Source organism: Leguminivora glycinivorella, chromosome 8 (genome assembly GCF_023078275.1).
Source record: "Leguminivora glycinivorella isolate SPB_JAAS2020 chromosome 8, LegGlyc_1.1, whole genome shotgun sequence".
Taxonomy (NCBI): domain Eukaryota; kingdom Metazoa; phylum Arthropoda; class Insecta; order Lepidoptera; family Tortricidae; genus Leguminivora; species Leguminivora glycinivorella.
Window position 1 is genome coordinate 17241998 of NC_062978.1, and position 18300 is coordinate 17260297.

Below are 18300 nucleotides of genomic sequence, written 5' to 3' on the forward strand. Positions count from 1 at the left end.
TTATTTAATTTACTTAATTTAATGACAGAAAATACGGAATTCTAATAAATTATAGCAAAAATAAAATAACCTATCAAAGTTTTGTCACCTACACAATTTTATTGCTCAATAAAATTGTGCAATATGTTTTAACTGTTTGTCTCTTGAGACCGATTACCTTAGTCTTAGGCCGGCACGGCAACAGACAGTCTCAAAATTCATAATCTTAAAAAACAAGAGTGTGTGTGGACTAGGGCTTCCAAATACCGGACCTTATCCAATACCGGTATTCATTCCGGTATTGGCGATTTCAATTCCGGGATCCCGGTATTGAAATCGGGAAAATATAAAAACCAAGTAATTTGCTTAAAATAACAAATTTTATTCAAAATCTCGTTACTTTTCATGCGTGTTATATACTACAGCGGAATCTTGCCAATCCGACTTAGTGAGGTGTCAAATCGATTACATTTCCAACTTCATAAGTTTCGATTTCAACCCAAACGGTTCGCAAACTTATGTGGCCAAGTCCGTTCAACTTCTGTTGTTTTTAAGTATACATAGTTCAAAGGGCTACGCCCTGTGCTCTTTATTTTTGTTATGAGTCCTCAGTCCCAAGTGCGCAGTATAAAAGCAAACGGGAAAGAGCGCCAGATCTCTACTCAGGTGATTCTGTAAGTTAGATATCGCCGCCATATCGGACATTTCACAAGAAGACGCGGCTATAGCAAACCATGTTTTCTGCCAAATCGATCTCTTTAAGCTCGTGCGGAATAGAACCTTTTACATTTTAATAATAACAAGCCTTTGCATATATAACCAGATGGTTCAAACGGCATCCTTGCGACACTTACGTTTGTGGCTGTACAGCCCAATTCGATAGAGGATCCCTCGTCCGCACACACGGCAGGTGTATCAGGTGTATGCTCCCCCAGATGAGCGGGGTTTAGAGGCTTGCTCGTGACGCCTCATGCGTTTATCATTCAAGGAGGAGAACCAGGCATTGTCGTGCTTGGATTGAACGTCATGGACAACACGGCGCCACGTGGTTCGGTCTTCGGCCAGTCGTTGCCACGGGTCGCATGGAATATCAAATGTGACCATGTCACGCTTCACGCAATCTTTAAAGCGCAGCGTTGGCCGTCCGACCGGTCTTTTTGCATTTACAACATCTCCCAGCGTGGCAAACGAGTCCGCTCCATTCGATACACATGCCCGAGCCACCTCAATCGCCTCTTCTTTAGTATGGCTGTGATACTAGGAAGCTGCTGTGGCTCATTCATGTTGTGTTACATTTTATAGTCAGTGTTAATGGTGTAGTTGTGCTGTAGGTTTAACTATAATATCACTTTATTAAATAACAAGCATTAAGAAGCATTTCTCGATTATAGTTTCATCATTGACTTTTGAAATTAGAACATGAGATGATTTTTTTTTAGAAACACATTGTAATCAATATCTGTGGTACAATTTAGTGGTATTTTTGTATTTCGTGGCGCTAGAGGCGCTAATGCACTAATAAAATAAATCCGCCAAATCATTGAACAATTAGCCAAAAACGCTGAATTGTCCGACATAGATTATCAAAAATCACATTAAGAAATAATCTATGGAATCACACATTACTTTGCGGAAATCCATGATAATCAAAATCAAAAAGATTATCCGCGGAATAGGAACACTTAATTTACGGATTAGAAAAGTATTTTTCTTGATTTTGATAGTTAAGGAGTGATTTCCCAATTTCGGTACTAAGTATAGGGAATGTTATGTACGGCAAAGTTTTGAGCTAGATAGAGTTCAACACACTAACGCACACGCATAGTAAAAATAGAGAAGCTACGGTATACGTTAGTTCGTATGCATTAACCAATTTTTTGAAAAGTTATATCTATGATATAGATGCATCAAGGCGATTTGTTTACAGAGGATTTGTGTCCTGTTGCAACTACGTTTGATGTGTTGCTCCTCTGTCACACTTACGTGCGAATTCACAAGTGCGACAAATGTGTCAAAAAATGTTCGCGGCCGACCCTCCTCAATGAATGCTTTTGACACGTATCTTTAATTCTTTATCTAGCTAATCATCGAAAAAACAATCATTTTCATACAAATATTGCAAAAACACCAAACAGAGAATGTGTTAAATCGAAAAACGAGAGCAAGAAGAAGATTTACGCGTGTAGTAACCATCGTGATGCAGAAATTTAATGTTTTTAATGAGTGATTTACGTTCATTACGTTCATATGCGCATTGTAATATGCCTACTTGAAAAATAAATATTTCATTTTCATTTTTCATTTTCATTTGGTAGTTACTAAAAATACCGGGATCCCGGTATTACTAAATTAAATACAAGTATTGAAATGTGCCCAAAAAAAGGCGGGATCCCGGGATTCCGTGATACCGGGATCCCGGTATTGGAAGCCCTAGTGTGGACGGTCGCGAAATTGTATGGAACTCCGTGCACTCGATCTGATTTTTGTACTGATTATGGCTTCCCACAGACAGTCTTAAAAATTCATAATCTTAAAAAAAATTTGTATGCAAATTGACACTGTCAGATCTGTCAGTGTCTTGTCAGTGTCAGTTTGAACTGTCAGATTGCATACAAGTTTTTTTAAGATTATGAATTTTTAAGACTGTCTGTGGGAAGCCTATGACTTTATCAAATTATGAATTTTAAGACTGTCTGTTGCCGTGCCGGCCTAAGACTAAGGTAATCGGTCTCAAGCTCAAGAGACAAACAGTTAAAACATATTGCACAATTTTATTGAGCAATAAAATTGTGTAGGTGACAAAACTTTGATAGGTTATTTTATTTTTGCTATAATTTATTAGAATTCCGTATTTTCTGTCATTAAATTAAGTAAATTAAATAAAATAGGATTCGATTACTTATCGTTTAAAAAATTTTTGACTTGGCAAAAAACCAAGCGTCTGAAACTCTGATCACATGTTGAAAAAAAAGTTGGCGGGAATTGGTTATCTTATGTACCTATTATGTTCTTTCGCTTTACGACAATTTCGTGGTGTAAATTGCCGAGAAAAATATAATTAATTCCTCGCAATCGAAGTAAAAAGCAAAGTGTACAACAGGGGCATAAATTTAATAATAATTATTGAAACCTAGAACGAAACGCGCCGAGCGCGGAGCGAGCGGGAAGGAACATATCTCCCTCTCGCTTACCCGTAAGTACACCTCCTTACATACTAGCTCATACCGTTCAGGCGGAATGCGGAATTACTGAAAGTACATAAATTTACTAAGTTATAGTGATTTTTTCAATACGTACATAATAAACAGCATTGGTACATCAATTTCCATGAGAAAAAAGTAGATGATGTCATATCTATCTATGAGAACTGAGTGGCGCCGCTGCAGAGCATCCTCTGCAGCGGCGCCACAATAAAAGCCCATTATTTCGTTTCCCGCTATAGGTACAGTCATAAAATTATACGTACATACTGTACGTCTTACGAACATCATTTTAACATATAATTAGTTGAATTTCATTATGGTGGCGCCGCCGCAGAGTAGCACACAAATTGTTACCTTTAACTAATACCTAAGCTTTGGAGCTTCCAATGAAATCAGAATTGGTCAAATAATTTTCGTAACATTACCCAAGTACCCAAACATCCGGAGTATGATAGATATGCGGTGTTCCATACCTAGAAGTCCTTTATGCAAAGTATAAGTATCTTTTTTCTATAAAAAAAGCACGTTCATCAACTACAATTTAATTTGTTTTTCATTTTATTTAGGTACTTACTTGGTTTTATTGTTTAGTAATACCATATTTTTTGTCAGGCACGCACCATTCGAGAGAACTACAGCGCTACTAGACACATTGGTTCCTAACGTCTACGTCCCGGAGCCGTCCGTTATGGAAGAGGTCTGTAATCTGTATACAAATATGTGCAATTACATTTTAAAATAGATAGAATAAACTAGAATTGGTAATTATGATTGCAAGTAACTTATAGATGGTTTCATCCCCGAAAATGTGTCTGGTTCGTAAGTATCGTAATGATAAACAACGGTCTTGGGTCAAATCTGCACATTATCGTGGATGAAGAGATCTAGACCTTTCGTTTTTGTGATATTAGTAAAAAGATAGACGATGTTTCCCAATCGGTATACATTGACAGATTTGTACAAAATGATATTTTGACAGATTTTGGCCTAATTTGTCTTTTTCTAGTTTATTGGCCTAATGACATGGTATTTTGATACTTTTAACACGAAAATGTCATTTTGACAGATTTTTGGCTCAAAATAACATTTCAACGTTTTGTTCAAAAAATTATGAACTTAAGTTTTAAGTACTTAACATTTAAGTACTACTAATACCTGCTTGTTATCTAACTTTTTGAAAATATTTGTAAACAGATAATAAAGACGTTAGAGGTGGGCGGCTCGGGCGGCCGGCTGGCGGGCGTGTGGTCGCAGCTCGTGGTGTTTGGGCTCGCCAAGCGCGCCAAGCTCGTCGAGCGCTTACTGGACGCCATGGCCAGCTGCTACCACTACCAGGGTACTGTTACTAATACTAGCAGTATAACTCGTGAGTAGCCGGGTCCACACAGAGCGAAGCAATGTGCTCGCGCGGCAAACGTAGACGTGAGCACTGCCTCGACCGAGGCACGTCTGTCGTCTACATTGGAACTTTTCCGCGCATCAAGCGCATTGCGTCGCAGCGTGCCTCGCTCTGTGTGGATCCGGCTATTACCGTAACAAAAAAACGGAATCCGCAAAACGCTACTAATGGTGAGTTGCATCAACACGCAGTTAACAGACACATAATACTTTGTTTAGAAGACGACGTGAAGGCGCAGATGCGAGCAGCGGCCGCGGACGTCATCAAGTTCGGCAAGGTGGCCGAAGAGCAACAAGAGGGCAAGGATATGCGCTCGCCCGTACAGAAGTGAGTACTCTATTTTGAGAAGGTTATTTAAGCGGGATTTCATAAGCGCGTAAAAGTTAATACCACAACCAGTTTCTAATTTTATTTTTAAAACATCTAATTCGTCGTTACATTGGTTATTCGTCGCGGGAGCCTCCGCACAGTGCGGCAAAACTGACAGCGAGTTAATTTTTGTTAACACTTACGCTAATTGGGAGGGACCCAAATCCTGAAAATGCCCTTATTTCTAACACATTACAACTATTTATATTAATAACCAAGCCAAAGTAAGGTTTTGGTTGGACCCCGCTCTTCTGTCAATGATTATTTAAGTTGTTATACTCCATTTCCCCCAGACTATCAGCCACAGCGCTGAGCAACATAATCGAGATGTGCTCGGACGTGCCGGACAAGTCGGACCCGATGTGGGACGTAGTGCTGGACACATTGGACGGCTTAAGACGTGAAGAAGCGACTGGCGTGCCGGCGCGGCCTGAAATCTTCGCAGAGACAGCCAAGAAGGCTGCTGCTGTCGGAAAACCAGCCGTTGCTGCGGTAAGTAACATTGTGCTGTGTGCTAGGACGTGCCGGACAAATCGGGCTCGATGTGGGACGTTCTGATGGATACGCTGGACGGTCTGCGGCACAAGGAGGCGACTGGCGTGCCGGCGCGGCCTGAAATCTTCGCAGAGACAGCCAAGAAGGCTGCTGCTGTCGGAAAACCAGCCGTTGCTGCGGTAAGTAACATTGTGCTGTGTGCTAGGACGTGCCGGACAAATCGGGCCCGATGTGGGACGTTCTGATGGACACGCTGGACGGTCTGCGGCACAAGGAGGCGACTGGGGTGCTGGCGCGGCCTGAAATCTTCGCTGAGACAGCCAAGAAGGCTGCTGCTATCAGGAAACCAGCCGTTGCTGCGGTGAGTAACATTTTACTGTGTGATAGATAGGACGTGCTGGACAAATCGGGCCCGATGTGGGACATAGTGCCGGACACGCTGGAAGGCCTACGACGTGAAAAGGCAGCTAGTGTCCCTGTGAGGCCTGAAAGCTTCGCTAAGACAGCCAAGAAGGCTGCTGCAATCGGGAAACCTGCTGTTGCTACGGTGAGTAACATTATACTGTGTGCTAGAACGTGCCGGACAAGTCGGACCCGATGTGGGACGTACTGATGGATACGCTGGACGTGGACGGTCTGCGGCGCGAGGAGGCGACTGGCGTGCCGGCGCGGCCTGAAACCTTCGCTGTGATATCCAAGAAGGCTGCTGCTATTGGAATACCGGCAGATGTAAGCTTACTTATATCTCTGACGTGACAGACAATTCAGACTCGATGTGGAACGTGGTAACGGGAGCGGATACACTGGATAGCCTGCTGTCGCCGTCTGTGTGACGTACAGACCCTTTGGGGTACGATCGAGTCTTCTTTCACCTCACGGAGATTCGAAACCTTACTTATCAACAGAACTGCAAACTCATAATAATTAAACACCTGTAGATTGTAAAATGGAAACCTTTATGACCATGACTACAGCTTACTCTTTAGTAAATCAATGCTATTACAGCTGTAGTTTTACATTACAGTTTGAATCCAGCTGTCTGTTTAATTATTAAACTCTTTGTCATCTTTCATTTCCATACGAGTCTGCAAAATTCTAAAAATTCGCACAACTTACAGACGGCGGTGACATACCTCGCCGAGTGTGGTTTCGAAGAAGCAGCCACGGCGTCAGTGGAGGCGCTGACCGTGATGCTGAACCGGCCAAAGGAAGATGTATTACAGCTTCTGCAGAGCCCCGAGAGCTTGTCCGCGCTGCACCCCGCCGCCGCCGCCGCGGCTGAGGCCTACCATCTGTGAGTATCTCGCTTCATCCCTTCAGACTATTGATCACTCCTATTCAGACCATTGCTAGGGACGCTAACCGTGATGCTGAACCGGCCAAAGGAAGATGTATTACAGCTTCTGCAGAGCCCCGAGATCTTGTCCGCGCTGCACCCCGCCGCCGCCGCCGCGGCTGAGGCCTACCATCTGTGAGTATCTCGCTTCATCCCCTCAGACTATTGATCACTCCTATTCAGACCATTGCTAGGGACGCTAACCGTGATGCTGAACCGGCCAAAGGAAGATGTATTACAGCTTCTGCAGATAGATTTTGGGTATTAAAAGTGTATGATGACTACGTATTTTCGATTAAAAATGTCTGTAATTTTTTTATTTATTTTGGCCACCGAAAACGCTGTCAGCGATGTAGTGACGTTATCGAATTCGAACCTTACTGCACGTCAAAACAATCAATGACATATTGAACTTTATGCCTTCATACTTAAAAAGTCAGAAAATGTTTTCGAATAAAATTACCTGATGCATAGATAATCTATAGATTAACATGGCTGTGTTGTTTTCGCCTGATTACGTAAAAGCACAGGCAAAAGTATACTTTAATAGTACATTACCATACAAAAACGTCGTACGATACACGTGCGAAAAGGAAATTCGTAACTCTTGTCGATTTAAAACTCTCCCTTTGGTCGTGTTTTAATTTATCGCCACTCGTTTCGAACTTCCTTTTTTACGCACTTGTATCGTAATGTACTATTTTGCTGTTTTTAAGTCATAATAAAATATGGTAATACTAGCTTTCGCCCGCGGCTTCGCTCGCGTTAGAAAGAGACAAAAAGTAGCCTATGTCACTCTCCATCACATCAATTCGTCGCTCCGTTTTGCCGTGAAAGACGGACAAACAAACAGACACACACACTTTCCCATTTATAATATTAGTATGGATTTTATTTCGGTTGATTGGACAGTACTTAATCATATAAGACAAACTTTTAAAAAGGGTCAAGTAGACTATTACTAATACCAATGACATATGTAACTCCGTATAGACGGATAAAGTCTAAGAAAAAAACGTACCTCAAAGCCATAGAGAAAAAGGTACCGTGGCCTAGATGGCGTTAAAGTCGCCGTCAATGTAGTGTTGAGTTCCTCACTCGTGAGGCACCTCATTTGTACCACTCATATTGTTAATTTGTCGCAGTACTTCACACGGCAAAAATGTATTGCATCACACTTCAACTCACCGCACCTCATTTTACTCGCTTGTGACAGTCGCAACACAAACACCTCACGCCTCACAAAGCATTCACGTACTTCAAATGTCACAAAAACGTCAAAACTCATCATCCACACGCGCGCCTCGCGGCCCTCAAAAACTCGCTCGCAACAGTAGCAACACAAACACCTCATTCCTCACAGATCATGCACATACTTCAAATGTCACAAAACGTCAAAAACTCATCATCCACTCGCGCGCCTCGCGGCAGACGCGGCCCTCAAACTCCGTCGCGAGAGTCGACACCTCAAATGAAGTGATCAACCACACGTTCAGTTATCGAACTACAGACCTTATGGCCGGGACAAAAGGTCCACCGATAAAATAAAATGTATCGTTTGACTCGTTTGTACCGGAAATCGCTTTGTACCGGAAAGACAGAAGAGGCACTGTGACAACAACACTTCAAAAATCCTTTCAAAGTGAAACAGATAGTTACGTTTACCATAAGAGGGAGTGAGACAGACACACGCGGGCTTCAAATTTGCCTCACCAAAAATACGTTACACATGACTCGAAAGAAAACAATCTTATGCGCCGCAAGTTTTCATACATTTTACGCCTTTTTGATCCCAGGATAGTTAACTTGCTCGCAAAAATCGCGCGAAAAATCAGACGATTTCGCGTGAACCACATCTTTTGTCTCTGTCGCATTTGTGAAGTCATGAATAAATGCAGCTGAGATGCAAAATGTTGTTTTTCGCGGCAGGTCTTCATTTTTGAATTTTTTGATAGCTATTATTGTGCTAACACATTGACCAGTATAACGTGATCTACCGCAGCAATAGAGTTTGTATGGCTATTGTTATGTGTAATCAGGGAGCTCTCTTAGACTGGACGTTGAAATGGTAACTCAAGTGTTTTGAATATTCGGAATACCAAGCATACCAACACAGAGGGCCAACCACTGAGAAGATGCGTTTACGAAGCTTGCTTAAAAACAATTACAAGATTACTGACCGAAATATAATATAAATTATGTGAAGCATGGTAGTTTAATTAAGTATTTAATCAGTAATAGAAAGAATAATTCATTTCTTAATTCAATAAAATGATAAATAAATCCGACACGAAACGTAATTCACAGGCGGTTGACGTTGACAGTAATGACAGTTTACAGAAGAAAAGTTAGTTTGTACGTACTTAGTTGCATTAGCAATATTTGCATAAAGTTTAGTTTTGTCCTACAGTGATAATACTAATAAATGAGCCAAAATGTAATAATGGTGACAACTTTTACACAATCAAATATACCTGTGATTCTGCCTTAGTGTCATTTGTGTGCAAAAAAATAGTGAAACTGAACTGAAAAGACTTACCGGCGTCGCGAATGTTGATGGTGTTTTTAATTACTATCATATTGCTTTTAAAACACATGGAGTGGTAGGTTTGTTATTTTTATGTAAAAGTGGTACTAATTATAAAACAATACGAACTTTAGTTTGTTTTAAAACATGCAGTTTTATGGTAACTATGCTAATCAAAGTATGTTATTATTAAGCTGTTAATAATATGAAACCACTGTAATTTGTAGCAGTAATTTAAATGGAACAAACTGTAAATAATATTATTCAATGGCAAAATTAGACCCAGTTCCATAAAAACATCAAATTAAGTTGTTATGCAGGCCTCTATGACAGTCCTTGAAATATTTTTTAATTTTATCTATTTTCTCTTGTTAAATGTTCAAGTACTCATTATGACTAATGAAATTTAGTATGTATAAAGGATATTTACCTAGTACACAACTACACATACTAGTTTTTGTTGCCGATGGATTTTGTCAAACAGCCGATGCTAGAAATTATATATATATACAGATCAGTACCTCACCTCATTTGAAGTAAGACATTGTAACACCTCATTTTTGGAAATGAGGTACTCATACAAACTCATTTGAAATTGATGTCCTACCCATCACTACGTCAATGGAACTTCCAAACAATGTAAACAAACGGCATCACATGGTTTTGTCACTGTTTCTCCTTGAATTCTCACACTACCTCATTAAACACCATTGAAACAATACATTACTGAAACGGTCTTATTATCGTAACATGCAAAACCTTATATTAATAACTTAATCTGGAGATTTCATTAAAAACTTGAAAGGGTTTAAAAGTTAGGTTATTGTGACGAAAGAAAAATGACGTTATTGTTTCTTTTAAGTTCTACATTTGTCTATGATGGATAGGGCTGGGACTAAAGTTGCCGATATTGTAAAGCCAGCTACACGCTACCCAACTCACGCTCTATTCCAACCACGTAGTGATTCAATACTCTTAGTACCAACTATCATTGTTTAGGTAGGTAAAAATAGTCATTTGTTATACAAGGGGGCAAAGTTGTATTTTAACGTCGAGTGTGGAATTGAAAAACGAGCAAAGCGAGTGGTTCGAGAATAGAATAGAATCCTGAACTTGCGAGTTTTTTAAAACACGAGAGGTAAAATACATTTGCACCCGAGTGTAACACAAAACTTTTCCCCTCACTATAGCGAGGAAACTATAACGCAAAAAATGCGTTTATCACTGCTTCCAGTAGTTCCACAGGTGGTAAATCATCTTTATTACTAGATTCACCTGCTTTTACCAGTTTTAAAGCAGTTAATTTGACCTTATTCAAGGTCAAATTACTTTACTCACTAGTGGATAAAATGCGTTTTTACCCGCTGGTATTAAAGGACAAAACACGTGTTTCCGAGCTAGTGAGGGGAAAAATAAAAAAATGACGGTACTGATGGTTTCAATATTATTTTACTCGTTAACTGCTTTTCTTGGCATGTACGCATGCCGATGCCGCGAACGCGAGTGTGGACTCTTTTTGCATATCGAATATCGCGCGAGTGTGGAGAGCGCTTAATTGACGTTTGGACATTATTTAACAAATAATTTTCGCATCACTAAGAAATTCATCATTCAGAGACAATTTCAAAATGGCGGTTTGTTTACATTGTTTAGAAGTTCCATTGACGGCGACTTTACACCTTTGGGGGACGCTCGGCTAGATGGCGCTAATATTCATATTTGACATTTTAACACATATCAAGCTAAGAAAAAGCCAAATTGTCAAATTTGACGTTCAAAAGTTTTAATCCTGTGTCGAGAGATGGCAGTCTATGCACTGTGATTACACATTTTACTTTGACAGTAACTCTCTATTGGCTTCGTTCGTACGAAGTGCATGGAGGGGGTAAGCCACAGACCAACCCCTATAGACATCCATTACAAGACGACTCGCGGTCGCCAGCCTTCCTAGTATTTGCACTGATATAAGCGCGGGCGCTCGCCGTGCCCGATCAGTATCGACCAAGTAACAGACCCGAAAGCAGCGCATGTTTTTCGCACAAAAAAATTGGAAAAGGGTATTTTGATGCCTTAAAGATGTCCACCTGTAGTGTGAAATGGTGTGGAAAGGTAACAAGAAGCTCAAATTTAAAAACAGACGGCATTACATTCCACAAATAAGTCATATTTATAATTTATTCAGAGCCGGCATAGGTCAACTTACATTGGCCACTTACGCGTCAGTAGAGGGACAGTCATACTTCTGTCCCTTTTCATCTGGCGCGACTGCCCGCCGTCCTTGAAACGGCCAATCACAGCGCGCTTAACACATTCCCCGCCCGCTCCTCGCACCCCAAACAGTGGTGACTCGTATCGCGAACAAAATATACAAAATTGCTACTCTATAGGAGGTTCTCTGTGGGGTAAGCAAAGCGATCGCAGTGCTTGCGGTGGTCAAAATCGACACTGATTGTGGTTTGTCATCTATCAAAACTCATAAAATATAATACAATGAGTAATGTTTGAAATGGGCCACCAATGTTGTTTTGTTGTTAGTTGTAAAAATAATGGCATAAATAGTCGTTGCACGTTCTATCCGTTTCTTGGAGCACACTAGAAATTGGATCAAAGAACTAAATGGATAGCTACCGTGAAAAGAAAACATAAGTGTTATGTCAAAACAAAACATTATAATAAATTATATTTAAGCTTTGTTTACCTAATATTGTTCAATACGCTGTTAGTATTTTTCCTACCGTAAAAAATTATGCTATAAGATTCAGGCCTGGCCTGGGAATAGGCCCGTGTCGGATATTTCTGCGGCCGCGGACATGACTAGGTACTTACGTTTAGACTTGTTTTATATGGTATTAACGGGACGGAGGTTTAGCGAATACCATATCACTCGCTCGTAGAACTTCTACCATTACTCCTATGTTCTTCAAGATTATGGGCATATAAGGAATATGCCCTGCCAGCACCAATTTATTGCCTCTTTCTGTGGTCTGGGGTTGGAAGTTTATACCGTGAGTAATGCTTTGGAAAATGATTTTCATTATTATATCCATGTCTTTATAATCGATCTACCTAAATTACACTTGAAATAGTAGCTCTTGTTATTCAATTTATTTAAAATTAACGAAAAATCGTTAAAATATATGTTTATTTACATGTCATTTTTTGACATTTTCCACTTCAAATTCACATGGTAGTGGGCGTAATTGTAGTGCGCGTAGCCAATAACACTCGATCCTCTTTGCTAATACATAACAATAGCTTAATTTCATGGCAGCGTTATTGAGTGAACGAAATATGTTAAGTCTAATTCAGGTGAAAGTCCCCCACGATCCCGACAAAAGAGCTTAAAGCCTTGAAAAATTATTAAATCTGATACACGGCAATAACTTGTAAATTGAATCTTATCTTTGGGTTTTGGTACTTTAGGTCAATCGCTTTGGTAGCTCAAGCCAATATTGAGAATTTGTCGAGTACCTAGATCTCGAGCTTCCTAAATAATTAAAGTTCCTAAACTCCTAAACCATAATAAAGTGAGCGTAAACGTGGCGCTCTACGACTAAAGGATCCTTATGCTTCATCTGCAATATAAATACATAAATAAAATAAATAAAGTAAATAAAATAAATAAAATAAATAAAATAAATAAAATAAATAAAATAAATAAAATAAATAAAATAAATAAAATAAATAAAATAAATAAAATAAATAAAATAAATAAAATAAATAAATATTATAGGACATTCTTACACAGATTGACTGAGGCCCACGGTAAGCTCAAGAAGGCTTTTGTTGTGGGTACTCAAACAATATATATAATTTATAAATACTTAAAATACATAGAAAACATCCATGTATAATAGTTTTATATACATAGAAAACATCCATGACTCAGGAACAAATATCTGTGCTCATCACACAAATAAATGCCCTTACTGGGATTCGAAAGCGGGACCGCGGCGCAGCAGGCAGGGTCACTACCGACTGAGCCAGACCGATCGTCAAATATCCTTATTGTACCTACTTGAAGCATAAGTTCCCTTCTGTATGGAAAGACACAAATAGTCGTTTTGATTACAGAGCTAAGACCGGAACACCAGTAAGAGAAAGGAATGCACGCAGTTCGAGCTCGAGCTCCGATAGCAGCGGCTCTTCGTCCGACGAAGAATAACCTCTGGCGTTAAGGTATTTAGAATATTTAGTCATTAAGTAGTTTATTCAATAAAGTATATACTGTATAAGTAGATTGAATTATCTTTCATTTTACCCTTAACAAAAGCCTACGGGAAACCTATTACGGGTTTTGCATGTGCATATCTTTACTCCCAAATTTGTGGTAAATTAGGATGATCAGAAACACCCGAAAAGAATAGTCAATAGTCCCCTAGTGCTTCCTGTTCGTACCATAACTATTAATCTTTTTTTTTTAATACCGATCTCTAAAAACTGACGTATTACCCTTGAAAACTCATTCAAAGCAGCCTAGTTTACATAAACCACAAAAGACCACTATTGTAACCTTCACATAAGACTCACTCTCGTGCGCCGGGTCAAGCGCGCATGAAAGTACCTACCTATTTGTTTTGTTGTCAAGTTTCGGAAGTATTAACAATGAGCGGTGACCCGCGACACTAGGGTTGTCAACCGTACTGTGTTATACACCGTGTTTTTATTGAATTCCGTTAACTTTAAAGGAAAATTCTTTAGATCAAATACAATTAATTTCTCTAAAAAACTAGCGGCTTAACTCTTACTGTTACCGAGTTATTAAAAAAATAAAAATAATTACTGAACACGTGTGTAACAGCCTTTACCACTTCCTAAATGTTATTTGTTTTGACATGTGCCGTCAATCACTTGACAGTAACTTGCATGTTATCCTTAAACGACAAAGTTAAAGGATAACATTCAAGTTACTGTCAAGTGATTGACGGGACATTAAGGGTCTCTCACACTGATTAATTCATTTATTATGTATGCAAACGGTGATTTTTTTTTTGCGAATTTAACTAAAAGTGATATCCAGGGTGGTTCCTGATAACGAACCTAACAACGTGTCGAATTTAACGGAAAACAAAAAATCACGGTGTATAATTTCGTACTATTGAATCCATAATACTGAATCTTTATATTGGCAACTGTATTATTATGATGTTTAGATTCACAATTTCACGCCTTAGTCTATTTGAATTTTGAATATTCCGGTAATTCCATGTGTACAAGAGTGAATTTTCGGGATCATCGGTTACACAAACTTTAGGTACAAGTACCTACTTAAAAAAAAAACAGTACAGAAAGTGATAAGGTTTGTGTATTTTTTTCTGATGTTTCAAATTGACCAATGTACAGATATGTCACGTGCCTTGGTGAGCATAAGTACTTTTCACTTAATTTAACAATACTACTAACTACTAGTACTAGATTTACTTTGACTGAACTATATTTTTCACCCAAAAGTTGGCAGCCCTGCACGCCACTGACACGGACCCATTTCCCCTTTGTCGCTAACAGTGCTAATTGCTCCTCTGAAGAGTTTTGAAGAAAGCTGACTTTGCGACCGTTAGTTGCTCTCTGAACGCTAAAGCGGTATACACTGCAACCGAAGGTGTTTGTCCATGTTAAAAATGTTTCATTATGAAGTGTGTATTATATCTGCGCTAGTGATGGTAAGTCTTGTTTTTACTTTTTATTCTACTTATTATGCGGCATTATTTAAATAGACCCTCTATCTAAAAATAAACATAATTAGCACTCAACTTTAACAGTACCATTGTTATCTCAACCATTTGCCCGACTTAATGAAAGTGGGGAATCCACACTAGTACAACCAGGTTACCTATTGACACCGCATTCGTCCTTAACTCAACATGTTATTGTGTTCGACATCTAGATCAAGGTCGTGTTTGCTTTCAGATTTTCAGCGCAGCGGCCGATTCTAGAAGACTCGACTATCCGTTTTTAAATAATAAGAATTTTGACTGCGGCCCATACGGCTTCACCTGCGAAGGGCAGGCGAAACTGAGACTGTGCGAGGGACCAAACCTGTTCGGGCCCTCGTTCCTCTGCCCCCCGGACACTATCTGTAACGAAGACTCCAGCGACGTTTGCGAAAACGCCAACAACTACATCGCGCCATCTTTCGGAAAAACATTACGCTGCCACAGAAACGAAAGAATTGCCGACCCCAGCGTCCCCGGGTGTAAAGGCTACATCCTGTGCATCCCTAACAAGAACCGTTTCCAAGGTATTAAATTTAAATGTTCGGGGACCACCATTTTCAACGGTTACACGCGAACCTGCTCCGCGCCTGACAAATACACGTGCCCAATAGCGAACACTACTCAGGCGAATGATTATTTCCTTGAAAGTAACAGGAGAATCGATACTCGGCACGATGTTGAATCGGATAAGAAGCCAGCATCGGCAGCGCATCGGCCTCGGCCCATAGACTGCAGGAACTACAAGTTGACCGTGACGCAGGGGCAGAGCCCGGCGAGGGCGGCGTACTTCTGCCCGTCGCGGCCGGTGCCGGGCGAGAGCGCCGTGCGCTGCACCGTCTTCTCCAACCAGTTCTGCATCACGCTCGAGAGGTACAACGAGGACCAGTTCGTCGAAAGCTCAAGAGCCGCTTACCGAAGGCCGCGGTTCGACTATTTGGTAACGGAACTCGATAAAGATATCACAATACCATCTTGAAAATGCATAATATTATATAACTGAATGCCTGTCCATGTCCAGGTCCTGCCATTATGAGATTATGTTGTACCTATAGTATAATGCAAATATTTATGTAACATTTATTTCTGACATAGCGTAGCAAGGTATAATTTCGATTGTAATGTAAGTCCTTTATGAAATTTTTCAGTACAGATGGTGTTTTTTTTTACGCACTATTGCGAGGAATGGTTCATTATTATGCCAGGTCGAAACTTCGGAGGGCCATCTGTACTGAAAAACGTCATATGATACACGTGCGAAAAGGAAATTCGTAACTCGTGTCGATTTAAATTTATCGCAACTCGTTTCGAACTTGCTTTTTACGCACTTGTATCGTAATATTCGAAATGTACTATTACAGGTCTCAATTAATTTGTGTTTCATTTATTGCTTACTAATACAAAAATAATAATGTCTAGTTAAGAGAAACTATGAATAGGTACCAGTGGCGGGGCGTCGATACAACTCGATTCCCTACGGGTTCCCTAAAATTCTCTTTTATCTGTAGAAGTTCATACAAAACAGATCCCGAAAACCCCTTTGGCTTTATCAACGAAAATTATCACACCACGCCACTGATAGGTAGGTACTACATGTAGCGGCTTATTTTATGATGAATAACTCTCTAATCTGATAATGTTGTTATTTGAATAAAATACCATCATTTATATTTTTCAGCATATGTTTTATTTATAATGTAATAAAATCTTACAATAAAAACAGTGTAAAAATAAAATTTTATCATATTAGTAACATAGTAATAATCAACAAAATAAATTAGGTAAGTATTAGTACATATAAGACCAAAATTCTAGAGCTATATATATCACGTGACAGATCACTAGCATTGTTTCAAGATCAAGATCTAGGCCCTCCAGGGTGTCGGTGTCAGCACTCGTAGCTGTCCGCGTGCACGCACTTCTTCTTGTCCTTGTGGAACACGCGCCCTGAATCGCACTTCTTTACCTTCCGACGGTAATGAGACTTCCGACTCTTCTTGCACAAGTAGTATCGCCTGCATTCATTGCGAATAGGGAATTTACCCTCCTTTTTACATTTAAACACTTCCTCTTCATCGTCATCGTCGTCTTCAGATTTTTCTGAAGCTTCGCTAGTTTTTTTAGTCATTGAAACGTCATCGGTATTACTAGTACTTGTACTATCATCGCTACTGTTGTTATTTACGACTCTACTAGTGGTGATAATATTGTCAGTATTGCTACTAGCGGTGGTGCTACCCGTTTGGCTACTGGTATCACTTGAAGAAATCGAAACAGATTCATTGGACTCCATCGCCTTTGACTCTATACACTTGACGGTTGTTTTGTTAAGAGCGTAGCCTGTTTGACATTGAAATTTGAATCTATACAAGTGGTTGTTATGGTCGACGCAAATGTAATAAACATTATCTTTAATAAAGTCGCTAAATCTGCCTGCCGATGGACATTTGAATTCATTGTTTCGTATACAATGAGACAGGTTTTTAGTACATAGTTTTTTAATGTCGCTGAATACAGTGTTTTCGGGACAGTTACCAACAACGGGCTGGTTGTTACCCACACAGATGTAAAATTTTCTGCAATCGTCCTTGTCAGAATATCTACCCCTTACGCCACTGACGCAAGTAAAGGCTGCTGACGCTTCATTGCCAACTTGTTGCGGAACCGGTGTGATTGGATTTGGGGCTACCGATTGAGGAATTGCTTGAACATGATTTGTATAAGGCACTTTTGTAGAAGTAGTTGAATAAAGATTTGTGGGTAAATTGTTTTTCTGTTGATCTCTCACATCGACAGAAGTTTGAGGGAAATTGGTTTTCTCTGTTTGGTTTGCATTATTGAAAGAAATGTCAACTATGTTATTGACTCCAGTTTGCGAATTAGCTTCGGGCAAAGTGGATGCAGTTGCAACAACGTTATTTTCATCGTTCCTGTTTTGTGTTTGGCTTACAGAAGTCAAACCACCAAGATTGGGATTTATTAAACGAATGTCTTTGCCGGTAACTTCTCCTTGCGTATCGAATATAGGTACGTTCTTAATATATGAAGGAGTTATTTTATGGACGCCATTGATATTATCTGGTGATGGTATGTTAGCTTGAGTAAGATAAACGGTTGCTGATTCATACGATTCAGTTGTAAGAACATTTTCGTTTGTCGTTTTAGAGGTTACTTCCGTCAAAAACGATGTATGCGCAACTAGCGGACGCAGCTTCACATTATTGACAGGTAACGGCAAAATATCCAACATGACCGGTTTACTAGACGCGGCCAATCCATCG

At 39.8% G+C, this 18300-nt stretch overlaps 2 protein-coding genes across 3 annotated transcripts in view; both read left to right on the forward strand.

The window, feature by feature from the left end:
• Nucleotides 1-13550, forward strand: part of LOC125228752 (protein PTCD3 homolog, mitochondrial) — a 41125-nt gene extending 27575 nt beyond the window's left edge. Inside the window, exons 10-16 of one of the 2 annotated variants that reach the window (XM_048133420.1) lie at nucleotides 3795-3879; nucleotides 4377-4518; nucleotides 4800-4908; nucleotides 5244-5358; nucleotides 5541-5624; nucleotides 6564-6739; nucleotides 13383-13550. In XM_048133420.1, the coding sequence (XP_047989377.1) occupies nucleotides 3795-3879; nucleotides 4377-4518; nucleotides 4800-4908; nucleotides 5244-5358; nucleotides 5541-5624; nucleotides 6564-6739; nucleotides 13383-13473 (802 nt within the window). In that variant the 3' untranslated portion in view covers nucleotides 13474-13550. Of the gene's footprint in view, nucleotides 1-3794; nucleotides 3880-4376; nucleotides 4519-4799; nucleotides 4909-5243; nucleotides 5443-5540; nucleotides 5625-6563; nucleotides 6740-13382 lie in introns of both variants that reach the window. The other variant, XM_048133419.1, reaches the window with a different exon arrangement.
• A 1278-nt stretch (nucleotides 13551-14828) lies between these two features.
• Nucleotides 14829-16548, forward strand: LOC125228573. Its single transcript, XM_048133190.1, has 2 exons — nucleotides 14829-14968; nucleotides 15216-16548. The coding sequence occupies exons 1-2, from the start codon at nucleotides 14918-14920 to the stop codon at nucleotides 15996-15998; spliced, it is 834 nt and encodes a 277-aa protein (XP_047989147.1). The 5' UTR covers nucleotides 14829-14917; the 3' UTR covers nucleotides 15999-16548.
• Nucleotides 16549-18300: the final 1752 nt, after the last annotated feature.